The 18390-nt window shown below is 64.1% G+C and overlaps 3 protein-coding genes and 1 non-coding gene across 4 annotated transcripts; 3 read left to right on the plus strand and 1 right to left on the minus strand.

Moving 5' to 3' along the window:
* Positions 1-41: 41 nt before the first annotated feature.
* Positions 42-137, plus strand: Q8F55_004955. Its single transcript has one exon. It is a non-coding gene; the product is annotated as a tRNA-Ala (tRNA).
* Positions 138-10091: 9954 nt separating this feature from the next.
* Positions 10092-12395, plus strand: SOK1 (Protein SOSEKI 1; the record flags this gene model as incomplete). Its single annotated transcript, XM_069353454.1, has 1 exon — positions 10092-12395. The coding sequence occupies one exon, from the start codon at positions 10092-10094 to the stop codon at positions 12393-12395; it is 2304 nt and encodes a 767-aa protein (XP_069208096.1).
* A 452-nt stretch (positions 12396-12847) lies between these two features.
* Positions 12848-14697, plus strand: Q8F55_004957 (uncharacterized protein; the record flags this gene model as incomplete). Its single annotated transcript, XM_069353455.1, has 3 exons — positions 12848-13911; positions 13958-14390; positions 14428-14697. The coding sequence occupies 3 exons, from the start codon at positions 12848-12850 to the stop codon at positions 14695-14697; spliced, it is 1767 nt and encodes a 588-aa protein (XP_069208097.1).
* Positions 14698-15128: 431 nt separating this feature from the next.
* On the minus strand, positions 15129-18128 carry DEF1 (RNAPII degradation factor; the record flags this gene model as incomplete). Its single annotated transcript, XM_069353456.1, has 5 exons — positions 15129-15736; positions 15782-17052; positions 17091-17568; positions 17617-17799; positions 17978-18128. The coding sequence occupies 5 exons, from the start codon at positions 18126-18128 to the stop codon at positions 15129-15131; spliced, it is 2691 nt and encodes an 896-aa protein (XP_069208098.1).
* Positions 18129-18390: the final 262 nt, after the last annotated feature.

An 18390-nucleotide genomic window follows, 5' to 3' on the forward strand; every position in this document is an offset into this window, starting at 1 on the left:
CGAGCGGACTTCAACGCCCAAAGAAACAAACTGCCACCCCCGGGCGTGTAGCTCAGTTGGTAGAGCGTGTCATTAGCACGAGTCCTGGTACTACTACCTACTTGACAAGGTCTTTGGTTCGATTCCTAACTCGTCCAGCAGCGTGCAGCGATGCACGCGTGTGTCTTTTGCGCACGCGCGCGGCGTCGGGGAGGAGCTGGTTGGTGCGTGGGGTCTTGATCAGGGTGAGTGGTGCGAGGCTGGTGCGAGTGGCCGCCACGGCCCGAGCGAGTTCGCGTCCAGCTTGTGCTCAGTGGTCGTCAGAAGGTGAGCGACAGGCAGTCTTGTTGGAGGCGACCAAAGGCCTGACGGGCACGACGGGGACGAGGAGGTGTGCCCTCGTCCTCAGCCAGAGGCGGGCTGACCACCTGGCCGTTGACGAGGAGCCTCCCAAGTACCAATACTCACCTCTTGCCTCTTCACCGGGCATTGAATGGGCGTATCGATCGTCGCAAGGTTTCACACCTATCATAGAGTGCAAGTTGCCCCATGGCTCAAAAAAGAGCTGCTGGTGGAGCAGGAACGGCAGTGCCGAACGCGGCAGTCAGTCCTCCGTCGGTATCCTCGCGCCTCACCCTCTTCCCTCGCCTGTCGACCATGTCGCATGACCCTCCTCCCACCCCATGCCACTTGCCTGATGTATCTGAACGGCAAGGTACTCGCCCGTCTGGCCAGGCTGCGGCCGTGAGTGGGAGCGAGTGGGTGCGCGTTGGTGGCACCGCGCCACTTGGCGACAGCATCGTCTCCTCCCTCACATACATCTTCCCGACCTGGCGACCTGGCAGTAGTCACTCGCCACACCACACCCAGGCAGGCGAGTCGCAGCCCAGTTCCACTGGGTTCCTCGTCAGAGTCTCTAAGCGTGTCTAAGCGTGCCGGATCCTCGGGCTGGCCTGAGGCGACACAACCCACCCACTGCCACGACGCGACGGGCAGCTGAAACGCTGCTGCACCGCCACGCCCCGCCCCACGAGGCCACGAGGCACATGCACACGCCCACGCCCACGCCGGCAGGTGACGACGACGTGTGGAGCGAGCAGGGTGGGTGCGTCGGTGGCACTTGTGGGTCGTGCGCCGTGGCACTTAGCATTGCGGCGCGGCGGGCGAGCGCGTGCGGCGGCCTCGCTCGACACCTCGTCCCCGTGCCCACCCTCGACTGCCACCTTCACGACGCATCCTCAGCACACGATCGCACGCTGCGACCCCCGATGGCGCAGACCCCCCCGTCGCCACGCTCGCCCGATCCCAGCCCAGTTATTCTAGAATCCCGACGCGATCATTCATATTAGCGTTCCTGAAACACCGGCCCCAGTCACTCAGCCGCACCCACCCCCTCGGCCCCTCGTGTATGAGGCTTAATGGGCTCACTCTGCACCGCCGCCGTGCCATGCACCGTGCCAGGCCCCGTCCCGGCTTTTGTAATGTGGCCGGGTGTGTGAGGGGGAGGGCGAGGGGGGGGCTGGCCTGGCAGCGTGACTGACCGGCTAGCCGGCTCGGTGTGCACTCGCCGCCCTGGGCAGGGTGCCTCGAGTCGAGGCGACGACGACGCCGTCTCAACCAGTCAGTCGCGCTCCATTGGAAGCAATCGCACCAGAGTGACATGTAACGCTGCTCCGTAATGCTTGGCGTCGTCGTCGCGGTCTGCGGCGCGGGTCGGTGTCGGCGTGCCTTATGCTGGGCTGTTGTGAAGCGCAGCCGCTTGCTAGCAATTGGGGCCTGGCGTGGAAGCGAGCCGGCCGCGAGCGGCGAGCAGGCAGACGCAATCGCAATCGCGCATGACGGCCGGCCGGCTGGCGTGCGCGGGCACGCGGCGCGTGTGTTGGTGTCGTGTCGCTCTACGCGCGCCAGACAGTCTCGACCGCACCCGGGACAGGTACGACGACGGGTCACCGCGTGTTGTCTGCCAAGCCGCTGCTGCGCGCGGCGGTCGTCGGCCGGCTGGCTGCGGCGGACGGACGACGCAACGACACCTCGTCGGCGCGTACCTGCCATACTGCAGTAGTCACGTTTGTCCGTCCCGGCCACAGTGAGACCGTGACGTGTGGTGTTCGTCTCGCCTCGCCTCGGGGTGATGGCGCGTCTCTCTCCCCCTCGCGCGCCCACCTCCGAGGTCAGGACAAATGAGCAATTACAGCAGCGGTTAGGCCTTAAACACCTCTCGATGCCAGCATGCCAGCAACCCTGTTACCCCGTAAACCGAAACAACGTAAGCCGCGGGGGGGTTGCCCTTGGGACCGGGTCAGTCGTGACAGGTCCCTTTGCCAGCGAGTCTGCCTCATGGGCCAGGGCTCGCAATGCAAGACAGGTTCCAACGCACACTGACGACTACTTCCAAGCGTTTTCGCGTCCACGGAACCGGCTCGTGCTTGCAGGAAGCGCGACGTGCTGGCGCCACCACGACCGCCGGTTGGGACGAGCAGGTGGTCCATGGTCGGTATGTACGAGCTTGTTGGAGCAGCCGACATAGTGCCAGTACGAGTGCCTGTCTCCAACCTTTTGGCCCATCCCGCTCCCGCGGCGGGCGCGATTGATTCCAATTCCACGCAGCCGTGTCTTGCTTGACTCGGCCCATGGCGTCGTGCTGCAACGTGCCGTCAGACGTGTCGAGGAGCAGAGCGTTGTCGTAGCGCCGTAGCGTCGTAGCGTCGCCAAGAACGAGACGAGGCCGACCCGCCGGCCGGCGTCGTCGTCGTCGCGCATGCACTCGACTAGCTGGCGCGGGTGCGCGGCGCGTGAAAGCGCAGATCGGCTAGGCACGGCAGACACAAATCGCCGCCGCTGGCTGGCTGCCGCTGGCTGGCTGCCGGGCCTGGCGTGCGTTTCGTGCGGGCCCGCATGTCGGCATGGCGGGCGGGCGAGGGCAGATGGGCATGGAATGGAGGAGAGACGGACACATGACGACGCCGAGGCAGTGCTCCCGGCTTGTACATTGTGCATGCCAAAGGGGCTATTCGCGGACACTTTGTCGCGCCCGCGCCAGTCGTGACGTGAGTGAGAAATGAATGCGAGACACGGCTGATGGATCAAGTGGCATGGGCTTGGGGTTGAACTTGGGCTTGGGCTTGGTGTCACTTGGTACACATGTAGGACGCAGTGAGGTATGCACGCACGCAAGACTACACCAGTGAGTGGGTCGCCGGCGATACGTCCGACGTCGTCGGAATGGCAAGTAAGACTGTGAATGGGAGAATGTGATGGTGGGAGCGTCATGTCGGCCGCAGCAGCAATGGTGGGGTGGGGCCATACGGGTTTAGATTAGTTTGATGATTGACCAAGCTAGTGGGATATGCTGTCACCTAAATAGGCTTTGATTTGCACGATCGCACATTCATTTGCGAGTGAGTCAAGAGCATGACGCATGACGCGGGGTCGTAGTGGTGCTGTATTATAGCAATGTGACCCCCAAGGGAACCCCGAGTGAGGGCCGCTGAAATGCATTTAAACAAGAGACACCGCGAGGTTGCCGGCAGCGTTGGTGTCGATGGGCATGTCGTCGCCGACGCCACAAACCGCACCAAAGGGTAGCTCAGTGGCGTACGCCGAAGAGGGTGTCGGGGACATTTTTTTTCGGTGCCATTGAGCAAAGTCACTTCATTACGAGTAATGAGCGTGAACGAGCGCGAGGGAGCGAGCGAACGCGTGGGTCGGCGAGGCTGTAGCGGGGTACGTGGCAGAGCGCCGTCGTGGCGGGCGGCGGCGGTGGCGGCGGCGTCGGGGGCGCCTTGTACGCAATGTACGTACTTTGGCGTTGGAGGGTCATGCCCGGCGACTCTGTCTGCTCTGGTCTGCGCTGCAAGCCCTCCTGCTCCCCGCGCGCTCCGACAACGGCTTTACGGACGGTGGCGCCAGCCGATCCAGGGCCCGTTAAGGTTGAGCGCTTCAAGACGGGCAATGCACGCCGCCACCACCGTCGGTCGCCTGCTCAGTCCTCTTCCCGCCCGAGTCGTAATCTCTACGGTCGCAGCAGAGTTGCTGCATTCCTGCATATTCCTGCAGGAAGGGGCCCGTGGGTGTGACTCACCGATCTTTGGACGCGCGAACGCTCAGCGGCGACTAACACGAACACCAAGTGAATAGTCGTGCCCATCTTGGCGACACCAGCCCTCTGCAACAAGATTTTGCCTCATGCTTTGGGTGCAATGTCGCTGGTGCGAAGGGGTTGTTGGGCAGGTATCGGTGCGAGCTGCGCAACAAGGCCGCCGCTGTGAGATATACACGCATGCCACACCGCCTCGAGGCGTCGGCCTGGTGGGCTGGGCGACGCCTCTTTGCTCGTCTGCTCGCCCTCCCGCCTGCCCGTTGGAAGCCAGCCAGGCCGCCGACGCATAGCCCCAGGGGCTCATTTCATGTCCATCTACGTGCCAGTGTTGGGCCGCGCGGTAGGAAAAAAAATGCAGCTACACACGCTACGGCTTGCCTGGTTCAGGCCCCCGGCCGAGGCACGCTCCGGCTGCCGGCAGTGACGCGCCGCCGCGCCCTCGCCCCTCGACGCCCGATACGACAAGATGGTGGCGGGTGGGGGTGGTGGTCGGTTGGGCCGGGGGGGTGTGACGGGCTACGACTCCTCTTCCACCCACCCTAGCTGGCTTTTGCTTCGGAGCGGAGCGAGCGAGAGCAAAGTGAGCGACGCCGCCGCCGCCTCTGGCCTCGGGGACTTCTTTCGGTTCGCGAGATGGGCTTGTTTTTGTGTTATTAAGTGCATAGGAACTGGTCTCAGGGCGGGCCCCAGAGGGAGGGGAGGGGGGAGGGGCTGCTGCTGCAGGTGGCCGAGTGAGTGGGTCACCGAGACGACGAGGTGGCTTTGGGGGGGTTAGACGGCTGCGACGATGCATTGGAGCAAGCTTGCATCGTAAGGAGGCGCTGGGGGTTGTGTCAACGCAGCAGCAGCCAGGGATTGCGTCTGAATAGAGGTCTTTCTGTGTGCAGCAGGCGGTGCATTTTGTCGCTGCTATATGCGCATACGACATACGCCAGCAGCAAGGGACGCAAAGTGACGGCTTGTCTCAACGGCTGGCTGGCTGGCGGCGTCGGGTAGTACAATAGTCTGGCGCGCTTCATTCCATGTCTCGCGGGCGGGCGGGTGGGCGGATGGGCGGCTACCCCGGCAAGCCAGGAGGCCAGCAGCAGCCAGGGCAGAGGTACCGTACGTACTTGTGTACGGTACGAGACGGTACCGCCGTACGAGACTGTAGGTTGCGTCGCTGGCATCGCTCGCTCGCTGGCTCGCGCGATTCATCGAGCCAAACTAAAGTATGCACTATGGCGGGACGATGAGGGACGGGTACCGCCCGCCCGCTCGCCCACGCCGCCTCCCCTCCCCGCCAGTTTGCCCAGGGAGCATTGTCCGGGTGGGTGGGTAGGTGGGGTACATTGCCCTATCTCATCGACTCATCTCCCCCCTGGTCGTAGGAGCGCCTCCCGATCTCGGAGCAGCAAGCATGCAGGAACGACCAGGAGAGAGCAACCGCCGCGATCGTTATCCAGCCGTCCGCGCGCCCACTCGCCACAAGACCCAACCGGCCACTGCCGCCTGGCGCTCACACGTACACATGGTCACGGTACACAGAGATGATGCACTCCTCTTTGTCGCCAGCCCACCTGCTCGGCAGCCCCCCGTCCACCCTCCTCCCCTCGGCCCTGCGCATGCATGCCTGACCCACTAACCCCCACCCACACCCACCCCATCCACCCCAACCTGACCGACCTGACCGCGCCGCCGCCGCCTCCGCCGCCGCCGCCATCAATCACTTCACCTGAACAGAGTACTACTAGCTTGCATTCACGAGATCCGCGATCGCCCTCGTCGCTTTTGCTCCTCCTTTATTATTGTCACGGCTCGACCCACCTCGATCTTGTTCTGTTTGCTTTCCTCTCGACCGACAGACAGACGGCAAGGCCGACAGACAGCGACACACGACACTCGCTCGCTCCCTCAACCCCCTCGCCTTCCCTCCACACTACTCCCACTCGCCTTCCTCTCACCCATCGTTGCCGTCGCCGCCCCCACCTGCTCGACACCAGCTTGCACCACCCGCGACCCACCCCACGGTGCGCCTCCTCTTCCTCCGAGTAAGTCGGCCCTGCCCGTGCTTCCCCAGAGTGTCCGAGCCTTGTTGTTATTGTTTGTGTCTGGGGGGGAGGAAGACGCCGAGTCATGATGGGCCTGTGCGTGTGGGAGCATGTCCCATGCATGCTGGGGGAGTGCCGACGGCGACGGCGACGGCTACGCGGCGACGACGGCGACTGCAGTGAACATCTGCTGGCTGCTATGCTAGCTGGCTGGCTGGGCAGCGTGCCCTTTCTGGGCCGCGGTGTAAATGGCAAGCCAGGGACATTTACTCCAGTGCATGGTATAAATTGCGCCATGTCGGCCTGACTACCTGACTGCCAGTCTCGCTCGCTCGCCGCCGCCGCCGACACCGCCGTGTCTGTCGCCGCCGCGCAATTCGGCCGCGTGCCGAGAGAGGCACAGCTAGAGAACAAGACAGACGCACGACGATGGCGACGACGAGCACCGACGACGACAACGACGACTGCATACCGCAGGCGTCTTGTTCGCATAAACGGCTTCCAGGTCCCAAGTCGTCACTGTCGTCGCTCGCCATGTCTTGCCTCATTCTCTCTCCCCTTCCCTCCCATGTTACCGGTGGCGTTCATAAAGGCCCACCCACCCGTGCCGCCGCCTTCCTTCAAGGTCCCCAGTCGCCGCCGTTGTCGTCGCAAGCGACAAAATGCCAAGCCATTGCCCACGACGTGTGCATGCCCTGCTCGCCTGGCTGCATGCTTTATGGAACGCGGTCTGGGCCATGCATGCCCTTGCTGCTCGCTCGCTGCCCATGCCGACGCTCACTTGGACCCACTTGGGCCCAAGTGTGACAATGCTGGGTGCATGCATCTCGGCATCGTGTGGTCGCGTTGGCGCCGTCGATACACGCGAGCTTCACGACGCATGCAGCTGCCAAGCTGAAGCAGAGTGGTGCTCCACCTCCTTATCCCCCTCCCGGTTGTGCCCCCTTCCGTCACGAGTCAATGTCGAGCCTATCCCTCGTCCTCTTGCGTCGTTGTCGCGGTCGTCTTCGGCGTGTGCTCCTCCCGTCCTCACTCCAGTAACCAAGTGACACACCCACGCTCCCCTTGCTTCTCGTCGCGCTCGCCGTCTCTTGTCCTTACTGCTGTCGCACCTTTGTGTCGTCGTCCGTCTCGACCCCGTAACTGACTAAACTCTCTCCCTTTTTTTATCACAGTCTTCCTCCCTTGTGCAAAGTCGGTGTGCCCGTTTAGTGTCGACGACGTCGACGTCGTAAACAAGTAGCACCACGAGCACCACTGGCCGACACAGACGACGCCCACCCATTTGCCGCCCTCGCGCTCCGCCTGGCCTCGTGTCCACACGCGTTACGTCGTCGTTGCCCACCTACTGTCCGGTACGAAACTGCCCCTCGTACCTGTCGCTCGCTCGATACGTTGCTTGTCGCCTTGGCTTGAAAATCTGGGTTCCGTTCCTTGTGGGTAAGTGAGCTTGTGGATTACTCTATAGCGGTGCTATAAGGTTGTTGGGTTCGGCACGGGGCCGAGAGGGGCAAGCTTGGGCAACCTTGGTGCCGCAAGCCCACCTCGACCGACTGCCCTCCCCCCTCTCCCTCCCTTCCCCTCCTCTCCCCTGTACCTGGACTCGGGCTTGCGACTTGCGACACGGCAACCAACGGTAACGGCACATTGGTTGACCGCTCCAAGTTCTCTGCATGTCATGTATGCCACCCCCCCTCCTCCTCTCATACCCACACCCACACCCACCTCCTCGCGTCTCACGAGCCGAAACCGTATCCTTATCCCCTCATCCCCCATTGCTTCAACCCCCTTCATGTCGCGTCGAGGCAATCCTGCAGCCTCCGCCTCCGACGCCGCCACCGCCTCCGCAGCCCCCCTAGCACCCGCCACAACTCGTCCCCCAGCCACCACCGCAAGGTCCTCCTCCTCACCCCCTTCCCACCCCTCGCTCATCCTTAATCCCACTTACACTATTCAGCTGCCCGGTTCCTGGATACCTCGCGTCCCCCGATCCAGACCCGAGAGGGGCTTGACACATATCCACCACCACGGTCACTGTTCCTGCCACCAACGCCTACACCTCTGCCATCGCCACGCCGCCCCCACCGCCGCCGCACAAGCACAACCCATCTCTTGCTCCCCGCTAGACATTGCTGCTCGGTGCAAGGCACACCACTTGGACGCGCGCTCCGCCCCTCGCAACGAGCTTCCCATCCCGTCCACGCGATCGATCGCAGCGGTCCCCACCCCTCTCATCTACACGTCTGTTCACCACGTCAACTCACCACGTCAACTATTTGTCGTGTAAAGCATTGGGTACGTTGTGCCCTCTACACATTCGTGTTTTACATATCAGCCCCCTCGGCGTTGCGCTTACGCCCCCTTGTCCTATTCAGCTCTGATCGCGCCGCCCGTCCCGTCGCCCCCGCCCGCCTCTCACTCCCTATTGTCTTGCTTGGGTCGAGACCACCATCGTCGACCGCGACCAGTGCACGACTCGACCGATCCGAGCGACCCAGCGCCGACACACAAAGAGGCACAGCAGGCTCAAGCCCTCGACGACCTGCCCGCACGCTAACCCCCCCTCTCCGCCGCCACACTTAACATTGCACTGGCACCAGGAGTCGTCAATTGGGCGCCTGGTGCCCGCTTTACCCACGACTTGCTTGGACTCTTGCTCGCTCGCTCGCTCGGCGCATAGCCCCCAGCCAGCCACCAGTCGGCCTGTGTGAGTATAGGCTTGCGTCTCACACCCCTCGACTTGTCCGGACACGCCCACTCCGTGATTGTCTTCTCAGGTCACCACCCCCTTGCACGGGGCCTCCTCTCTCTCCCTCTTGTCGCTCTCCTCTGTTCCGCGCACCCTACGCGCTGCATGTGCTGCACGCACATGGCCGGCCCTAGTCTGTCCCCCTCCGGCGCCGTGCACCCGGATCAGCAAGCCCCTCCCCTCCCTTCTCCCACCCCCTGCCTCTCTGAGAGTCACACACTTGCCGTTGTCGGTGTGATCTCTCACTCTTGACCCCTCCCTCGACGCCCTGGCTTCTCCATCGCACATCCCCATCCCACGAGGCGTACGCTAACGATTCTCTTCTTCTCTTACTCGCATTGCTTCGACCTCTTTGCTCTTCAACTTCGCCCCGTCTACATCGTATTAATCCTCACAGTCGCTTGCCACCAACCTCTCCTCTCGTTTAACCCCCCCCATCGACACTGCAATGGAGACTGATCCAAACTCGTACGCCGACCGCGGCGCGTCTTCCTCATCTTCAGCACCGACCCTCCCCCAACGACCACCAACAGCTGGCCACCGCCCAAGTAGCTCGCAGGACGCTCACAGCGCGCATGCCCACACCCACTCGCACAGCCACGGCCACAGTCACGCCCACTCTCATGGTCACCACCCCCTCCCCGAGCGCCTGGAACGCGTCGACCCCGACCCACGCGATCCACGCGCTGCGGCCCACCCTAGCCCCAAGATTGGCTCCAGCACTGCTCCGTGGAACGAGAGCATGGCAGCAGCAGGTGGCCGCCCTGCGAGCCCAAAACTTGCGCCGAGTCCTTCGCTTCCTTCTTCTCCCGCTCGCGATGAGGCACCAGAACACGCCGAGTCGTCATCCCAGGCCCAGAGTCGGCGATCCGCGGCAGAGACTCCAGAAGTGGAGTGCGAACGCATGTACACTCCCTTCGTGTCGCCTGCTTCAGCCCCGGCGCTGGCCACAAGTCGCGTGTCCGCCAATCCACCTCCATCTTCCGACCACCTGCGCCATGTCATGCAGCACGACGCCAGCGGTGCCGGTGTCCCCGCCATCTATGAGCCAGCCACGGCACCCGAACAACAGCAGCGGCCACAGGAAGTCCAGCAACCATCAAGCTCGGCGACGCTTTCGGTGCCCCAATCGGGTCTCATGACTTGCAAGCCCCTGGACCGCGTTGCTTCGACTACCTCGCCACACAGCCGCAGAAAGGAGATCGAATGGCGTCGAGCGCATGCACGCAAGGGCATGGAGCGCATCGCATCGCATCTCGGCGGCTGCCATGCGCCACCTCCTCCTCCCATTGTTTTGAAGAAGCGGGCCCGCTCCTTCTCCGACCCTCCCGAGAGCCATCGCCCGACCAGCGTACAGGCGGCACGCAATGCGGCAAAGTACTTTCGGGGCCTTCCCCGGAAGAAGATGCGCGTGTGGACGGCCAAGGATGCCGCCGAGGCGGCAGAGGGCGAGCGCATCATGCGCCAGATTCGCGGTCGGGCAACCGACCACTTCATCGCTGCCACTCGCGAACCACCAGTCAACATGCGCAGCCTTCGTGTCCTCGATACCAACGAGGTACTTCGACTTCCGCAGATGCGCCATGATCTCTTGTTTGACAACTTTGGCTTCCGGCCGATTCACAACCCCATGGCCTATACGTCGGCGACGAACTACGGCCTGCTGTCTACCATTCGGACCCAGATTGTCAACCCGTCGCCTGCTTGTGAATCGAGCAACAGGTACTGGGATTGCATCCGCGCCGAGGTTGAGATCGGTTGCCGCTGCACTCGCTGGGATAATGCGTCCCCGGCGCGTCTCAAGGAGTGCATTTGTGGCCGCTGGAAGGACGGATTGAGCGAGGAGCAGTGGTGGAGGGAGTCGCGCGCCACTTGGCCGAGCAGGCTTCCCAAGCTTGTCCAGTCGCTTCGCGAGATTCTCGAGAGCCTCATGGCTTCGACCACGCCGTGTGTCAATCACTACGCCCATTCGCTTAGCCGCGACAGCAACGCCGTTCACACTGGTGTTTGCCCCACCGTCACCCACTCGCTCGTCCCTACTCTGTTCGCCGCCCTTGACCCCGAGTTCCTCACGATTCAGGTTCGCCGAAACAACTTTGACACGGACATCTTCCGTGTGATTGGCGAGGCCATGAAGGTTCACTGTGCGCCCGTCCGCGACGCCATGGTCGACGACATGGTTGCCACTGCCACAGGCTGTGACGGACGTGTTCCCGACGTCGTGTCTGCTCTGCGCAAGTGCTTTGACTGTGCTGAAGTCATGAAACTCGACATTGCCAACCACCAGGTCCAGTCGCTCAAGGGCATGCTCTGGCAGCAGGCCGAGCAGAACGAGATGACGACCTTTATCCACTACCTGGTGGCCGCTGGTCGCAAGCTCGAGAGCTCAAAGACGTATGCGTGGATCAATGCGGCTTCAAAGCGAGTTGCCATGACAACTGCTCCCCGTGCGCGTCGCCACCTCATGGCCCAGTGCTCGTGCTCGTCCAACACGGAATTCGTCATCCGCTCGCTGTCTGAAGGCTTTATCGACCTCGTCTTTGGCAACTGGGTCGAGGACTCGGAGGCGTGGCCGCCGGTCGTCCCGTCTCGCCGCCCCGGCAGCCCCAGCACTGGTCAGGTGTTCCCGACAAAGGTCGTCGTCCCTGAGCTCTTCAAGATGGACTCGTGCAGGCTCAAGAACTTCCACGCCGAAATGGTCGACATTGCGATTGCCAAGAGCATCTTGAGCACCTTCAAGGAGCACTACCTGCGGCAAAACCCGTCGGCATCTGCCGAGGAGATCGAGGCGCAGGTGGCCCAAGTTCGCGAGAGCTACAAGCACGTCATGACCTTGGGTAATGGTCTGGCCCGAACGGCCACGGACTGCCCCTCGGACCTCAGCCTGCACATGGCGCACCGGATCGTCTTTGCCCGTGGAGTCTATGCGCTGCAACCCCGGAGCCAGGCACACGTCGAGCTTGTCAACCGCCTCGCTCAGGACTTTGACCGCCTGATTGCCGAGCAGGTCGCCCGCCGCGATTCCCAGACGTACCTTGTTGCGCTCAAGGATCTGCGGCAGCTCGTCTCGGTCATGCTCACCAACTCGCTCCTTGTCCACCGCGTCCAGCCCGAGTCTTTCCTCTACGACATGCGCGGCGTTGACGCGCGGCCTTGTGTCGCCACCGAGACCGAGACGGTTGCGCCCCGCCTCCGCGTCCCTGCTCGTCGCTTTGTGAGCCTCACCGAGCCCCTCACTGGCCAGGGCGCGTCGACGTCGGACCCCCGCGAGCGTTACCACCGTCCCGCCGATTCGGCCGGCGTGGTGGCTGCCCGCGAGCACTTCAACTCGACTGTTGCCGAGACGAACGCTGCCGAGACCGAGATTGCGACACGACTGGGCTTCGACCCCCTCGTCCACGAGATCCGTGCCGTTGTGGCGCGCATGGTCAAGACGGCCGACTTCAACCTTTGTGTCTTTGCCAACCTCTACGGTCGGCAGGGCATGCTCATTGGCAGTGGCGACGTCCTGCCCCTGCCCGAACTCTCCCAGGTCTAAGAGCGCCGGTACTAGAGCTGCGCGCTCTGTCTTCCCCCCTACTATCTATCATCCACACTCTCTACTGTCATAGTATTAATCTCCTCACGACGGCACGGAATACAATACACCATGGGATCCGAGCCACACGGCATCTTGATATCATCACACTATACAATGCGCCCTGCCGGCTGACATTAAGCAGTGTTGTAGGACCTATTGCCTATCGCTTATTGTAGCCTATGCATTGCGAGTAATACGGACGCGGAGGGCGGGCACGGAGAGTGAGGGGTTGGCGGACAATGCGACATACGACAGCAGCACAAAAGCCCAAGTCGATAGCAGCAGCACATTGTGCTTCGGATCCGAGTTGTGCCACTCTTTCGTCACCGACTGCCAGCCGCCTCAAAAGGAGCAACCAGCACCCTTGATCACCGACAACTCTTTCCCCAACCACACCACCACCACACAGCATGACCGCCGCCCTGCCGTCCCAGCCGCCGCCCCCAGAGCTGGCCGAGCGCGCGCTGCCGTTCCTCGTGGCCGCGGTATCGCGCGCGGCGCCGTCCGGCTCCTCGGCGCTCCTCCCGCCCCTCTCCCTCGCGCTGTCGACGCTCGCCCGCGCCCGGCTCGCAGGCCAGCGCCTCGCCTCGCCCCTGGCCCCGCTGGCCGCCTTCCTCTCCCTCTGCGCCGAGGACGCCCCGTCCGTCCCCCTCGCGACGGCGTGCGACGCGCTGCTCGCCTACCCCGCCGACAGTGCGGCCCTCGCGCCGGCCCTCGACGCCGTCCTCACCGCGCGCCCAGACGAGGCCGGCACCCTCGTCCCCGCCCTCGCCCGCCGCCTCGCCTCGGCCAGCACGGCGCCCGAGCTGCTCGCGCCCGCGCGCCTCGCCCACGCCCTCCTCCGCGCGAGCGACGCCCTCGCCGCCCTCCTCCTCGAGCAGGCGGACGACCTCGTGCCCGCCATCTCGGGGGCGTACGCGCGCCTCGGGGGCGCGAGGGACGACGTGCGCGCCAAGTCTGAGGCGCTGCTTCTCGTCCGCGCGCTCGCTGGCCTCATGGGTCGCGGCGCGGCGTCGGCCGCGCTCGTCCGCCTCATGGGCGAGGCTGGGAAGAAGGGCACGCCGCTCGTCGACCAGCGCCTGCGCGACGACTACGCCCTCTTCACTACGGGCGACGTGGATGCCGATGTGCGCGCCGTGCTCAAGGCGCTGCAGGACGACGAGCGCGCCGACGACCCGCGCCTCGCACCCCTCCAGGAAGTCTTCCCCACCCTCCCGGCCCACCTCCTCGTCGACGCCCTCCACCACCCCGCGTTCGCGGCGTCGGGCAGCAGCGCCCGCACGGCAAAGGAGCAGGCCGCGCCCCTGATCGACGCTATCCTCGGGTCGGCGCTGCCCCCAGAGCTGGGCGAGCTCGCTGCCGCCGTGCGCGCGGCCGGCTCGTCGAGAAACGCCGAGGCGCGCGAGCGCATCGAGCGCCGGAACATCTGGAACGAGGAGCTTGATCTCTCTCGCATGCGCCTCAAGGGTCAGAGGTGGGTGCTGCTGCTGCTACTGGAACTTCTTGCTGACTTGTGCCAGCGAACCGGTCGTCGGCAACGAGATTCCCGACAACCTCCGCGCGTCCATCCTGCGCCTCGTGGACCAGCAGGCCGAGGAGGCCGAGGAGGCTGCGCGTGCGGTCGCCGAGGCGCGGGGTCTTGCACCGCCGCGTCCCCGGCGCCACGAGGGCGACGACGAGGACGATATGGACGGCGACCTCGGGCCGGCGGTACGCCTCGCGGACGGCGAGGCGAGCGGGGACGAGGGCGACAGCGACCACTCGGACGCGCTCGACGGCCGGCCGGCAGGCAACGACGTCCAGGTCCACCTCGAGCTCGCGTACATCCGCAATCCTGCCGTGTTTGGCCGTGACGCAGCGACCCGCCGCTCGGCAGCGAGGAAGGAGCTGCGCGACGCGACGGGGTACGACGACGGCCAGCTCGAGGGCTGGAAGATTATGCTCGACCGGAATGTGAGTGCGTGTGTGGGGGCATAGGCTGACGGACAAGCCACACAAGGAGGCCATTCTCGAGCGGCACCGCTTCGCCCACGAGCCGGCAAAGGCTCCCAAGCCCAAGAAGGAGAAGGGCCCGGGTGGCAGCGGCGGCGGCGGCGGCGGCGGAGGCAACGACACAGCGTCGAATGCGTCGGGCAGCACGCGCGGAGGCCGTGGCGGCCGCGGAGGACGAGGGGCTAGTAAGGGAAGTAGGGGCCACTCAAACGCTGCGCGTACTCGCGGGCACGACAAGAAGATGTCGCGCATGGGCGCGGGGTTGTAGATAGTCTGTATCAATACACTCTTGCCTTGCACCTCTGTGTCAATTCACTCCTGCCTCGCACCCACGTCTACCCAACATTGACGAATGCATCAACTCTTCTTCCTCGGGTGCACTCAAGGCTACACATGACAGGTGCTGATTGATTTTTGCAAAATCGAGAGATGGAGGGAAGTGGCGATTGGGTCTTTGCTGTCCTCGACAGAGACCGTTGTGGGATGGATTGATGAATGCAATGGCAAAGGCGGCGGCGCCTCTGAGTGCACAGAAAACAGGAGGGGAGATTTTTTTATTTAGAGGTTGTGGTGGTGGTGGCAGATGAGAGAGATTGGGGGTTAGGAGCAGCGCGACGTGACAACAACAAGGTGCATGAGCGCGACGAGACACTACGTCGACTCGTCCTCGCGCGCGTGCTCCAGATCACCTGCACCCGCTCACTGCTGCCAACCAGTGTAGCCGCCGTTCCGTGAGCCACTGTAGTGCTGCTGCTGCTGCTGCTGGCCGTAGGGCGTCCAGTCGTGGCTCTGGTACCCGCCGTAGGGGTACGAGTTGAAGCCCTGCTGCGCCGCCTGGGGCTGCTGGGGCTGGGTTCGGCCGGGAGCCGCAGTGGCGCCGGGCGCGGCAGCGCCAGGCTGAGCCTTGAAGTTGTCGTCGGGGGTGCCGGCCTGGCGAGCAGGCTGGCCCGAGCCGAGCGAGCTAGACGGCGTGTTGTTGCCGAGGAAGCTGTGGATACCCTGCTGCTGCGAGGGGTATGACTGGGAGCCGCCAATGGGCTGGGGGTTCTGCTGGCCCTGGACACCGGCACCAGACTGGGGAGTACCGGCCTTGTTGGCGTCGCCGTAGCGTCCGAGGCCGAACGACTGGTCCTCAAAGCCCGACGAGGGGTACGAGCTGGGAGGGGCTCCGTAAGGCGAGTGGTGCGCGGGAGGCGTGGGCTTGCTGGCCGGGATGGGCGCGGGGGGCTGGGGAGCGGGCTGGCCGTAGAGGTTGCGGCTGGCCATGGGGTAGTACTGCTGGAAGCCGGGGTTGGGCGCCTGGCCGTCTGCAAGAGTCAGTGCTGCAAGAGGTGAAGAGTAGTGCGACTTACACTGGTAGTAGGGGTTGTAGGGACCGGTCTGGTAGTAGCCCATGTTGCCGAGCGTCGAGTAGTACTGCTGGTGCTGCTGCTGGGGGAGGCTCTGCTGGGGCTGAGCAGGAGCCGAGGGGGTGTGCGAAGGAGCAGGAGCGGCCTGCTTGGGCTCCTCGGCGGGGGGTCGGGGGTAGCCAGACGAGTACGAGTCAAAGTTGCGGCCCTGGCCATACTCGTTGTGCTGGGCGGCGGGCTGGCCGAAGAGCTGGCCCTGGCCACCGAAGCCGCCGAAGGGAGCGGAGTCGTACGAGTGCTGCTGAGGCTGCTGAGGCTGCTGCTGCTGGGGCTGCTGCTGAGGAGCCTGCGACTCGGCCTGCTGGGGCTGCTGCTGCTGAGAGCCGTAGTAGTCCTGCTGGCGGTAGGCACCGTACTGCGACTGATGCTGCTGCTGCTGGGGAGCGTGCTCCTGAGTGGCCTGCGCCTGGGCAGGCTGCTGCTGCTGCTGCTGGCCGTAAGACTGGTAGGCCTGGTACTGCTGCTGGAGGGTCTGCGAAGGAGGGAAGCCAGCGGGCTGCTGAGGAGCCTGCTGCTGTCCGTAGTAGGATGAGGGGGCAGCCTGGGGAGCGGCAGGCTGAGCGGGGGCGGGGGGCTGAGCGACAGCCGCGGGGATGGTCTGCTGAGTGTTGCGGACGGGCGAGGCAGCGGGGGCGGCCTCGGGCTGAGCAACGGGCTCGGCGGGGATGGGTGCCTCGACACCGTCGCCGTCGCGACCGCCAAAGCTCAAGCTGCCGAACTGCATCTCGACGCCAGCAGCACCCCACTGACCAGCCGAAGCGGGAAGGACAACGGCCTGGCCGTCGGCGTTCTTATACCTCTGGGCGGCACGCGAGTTGGTGCGCGAGTTGGACTGCTGAGGGACGGCCTTGGTAGCGGCAGTGTTGAAGCCGGGAGGGCCGGTGTAGGTGGTCACGGGCTCGGGGGCGGCAGCCGGCGCGGGAGCGGTGGCAGTAGCAGAAGCAATGGCAGGGTCGACCCACTCCTCGGTGGCAGCAGGCTCAGGCTCGGCGGCAGCAGGGACCTCTGGCTGCTCGGTCACAATGACCTCCTCGGCCTCCTCCTCGACGACAGCCTCGGGCTCGGGCTCAGTCTCCTCGACTGGTGCCGGCTCCTCAGCCTCAACAGCTGCCTCGGGCTCCTCCTCGACAACGTCTTCCTCGGCGGCCTCGGACTCTGGCTCAGGCTCGGCCTTGGGCGCGGGTGGCGGAGTAGGCTTGGGCTTCTCGACAGGCCTGTTGCGTGAGCATCATCTTCAGTAGCTATCACTCACTTGGCGATTTGAGCCCAAGTCTTCTTCGCTGGGGCGGCAGGGGCAGCAGGTGCAACAGGCTCGGCGGGCTTCTCGACGGGGGCGGCGACAGCAGGAGCCGCGGCGGGAGCGGGTGCAGGAGCGGCAGGCTTCTCAGAAGGAGCAGGAGCGGCCTTCTTTGGCTTGGAACCCCAAGCGCCACCAGCAGTTGCCTTTGACTTGTCCTCTCCCTTGGCGAGGTCGGCCCAGGTGGGCTTGGAGGGCACCTCGGGCTTAGCAGGCTCTCCCCAACCTCCGTCGTCGTCCTCGTGAGCAGAAGCGGCTTCGGCCTGCTCAACCTGGCTGCTCCAGCCGTCGGCAGAGGTGGCAGTTGTCGTAGGCCATTCGGGACCCGAACCTTCAGCGGGAACCTTGGTCGATCCACCACCGTTCACGTTGCCGTAGCCACCACGTCCGCCGCGGGCGCCGGCGCGGCCGACGCGCGCACCGCGGATTGCCTCTGTGGTTGCGTTAGCGGATGATTCGTTGCTTCTCCGGCCACACTCACGACCACCTCTGCCAGCAGCTCCACCACGACCACCGCGTCCGGCGCCGCCGGAGCGACCACCACGACCGCCGGAAAAGTTGTCAACATTGTCCCATCCTGCGTCATTCCGGGCACCGTGTGCCTTGGACGAAGTGGTCTTGGGTGCCTTCTTCTTGGTAGCCTGGGTGAACTGGGACGCGCGGCCTGCAAGTGATGAGAAGGCGTTCGCAAAGGGACGTGTCGAGAGAGCAAGTCGTTATTGTTCGAGGTGGCAAGCGTGTGTGTTGGATGCATTCGATGGGGAAACAAGCGTCAGTTGAGTGTACGTCGGGACCCCGTGCGCTCATGCCGAGACATGACAACATCCACAATGGTGACTTACCCTCGGAGATGGCGAGGACAGTCTCCTCAACGCTGCCCTTTGAGTCTTGGAGCGCAAAGACGAGGTCGCCTTCGTCCCACTCGGGGAAGATTGCCTGCAGCTGCGAGAGCTGGGACGAGTACTTCTTGGACAGCTCTGAGACTGATGCCATTTCGGCTGTTGTTGGTGGGTGGGGGTGTGAGGGTGGTGGAGAGAGTGCTGTTGGATGTCGAAGCCGGTAGGAACCCAAGGGAAGCCGGTCGTCGGTTGGAGGGTGGGGGTTGGAAGGCTTCCACCAAAGTGTTTTGGCTGCCAGAGAAGAGTGACGAGGCTTGTCAGACCTTTGCCGTCGTGTTGAAAGGATTGAGGGGTCAAGATGCACTTGATGTGAAGAGAAACAAAGTGATGATTGAAACTGATGGTGGAAGAGGGAA

Source organism: Vanrija albida (genome assembly GCF_041260175.1).
Source record: "Vanrija albida strain AlHP1 chromosome Unknown contig_4, whole genome shotgun sequence".
In the NCBI taxonomy this organism is placed as follows: Eukaryota; Fungi; Basidiomycota; class Tremellomycetes; order Trichosporonales; family Trichosporonaceae; genus Vanrija; species Vanrija albida.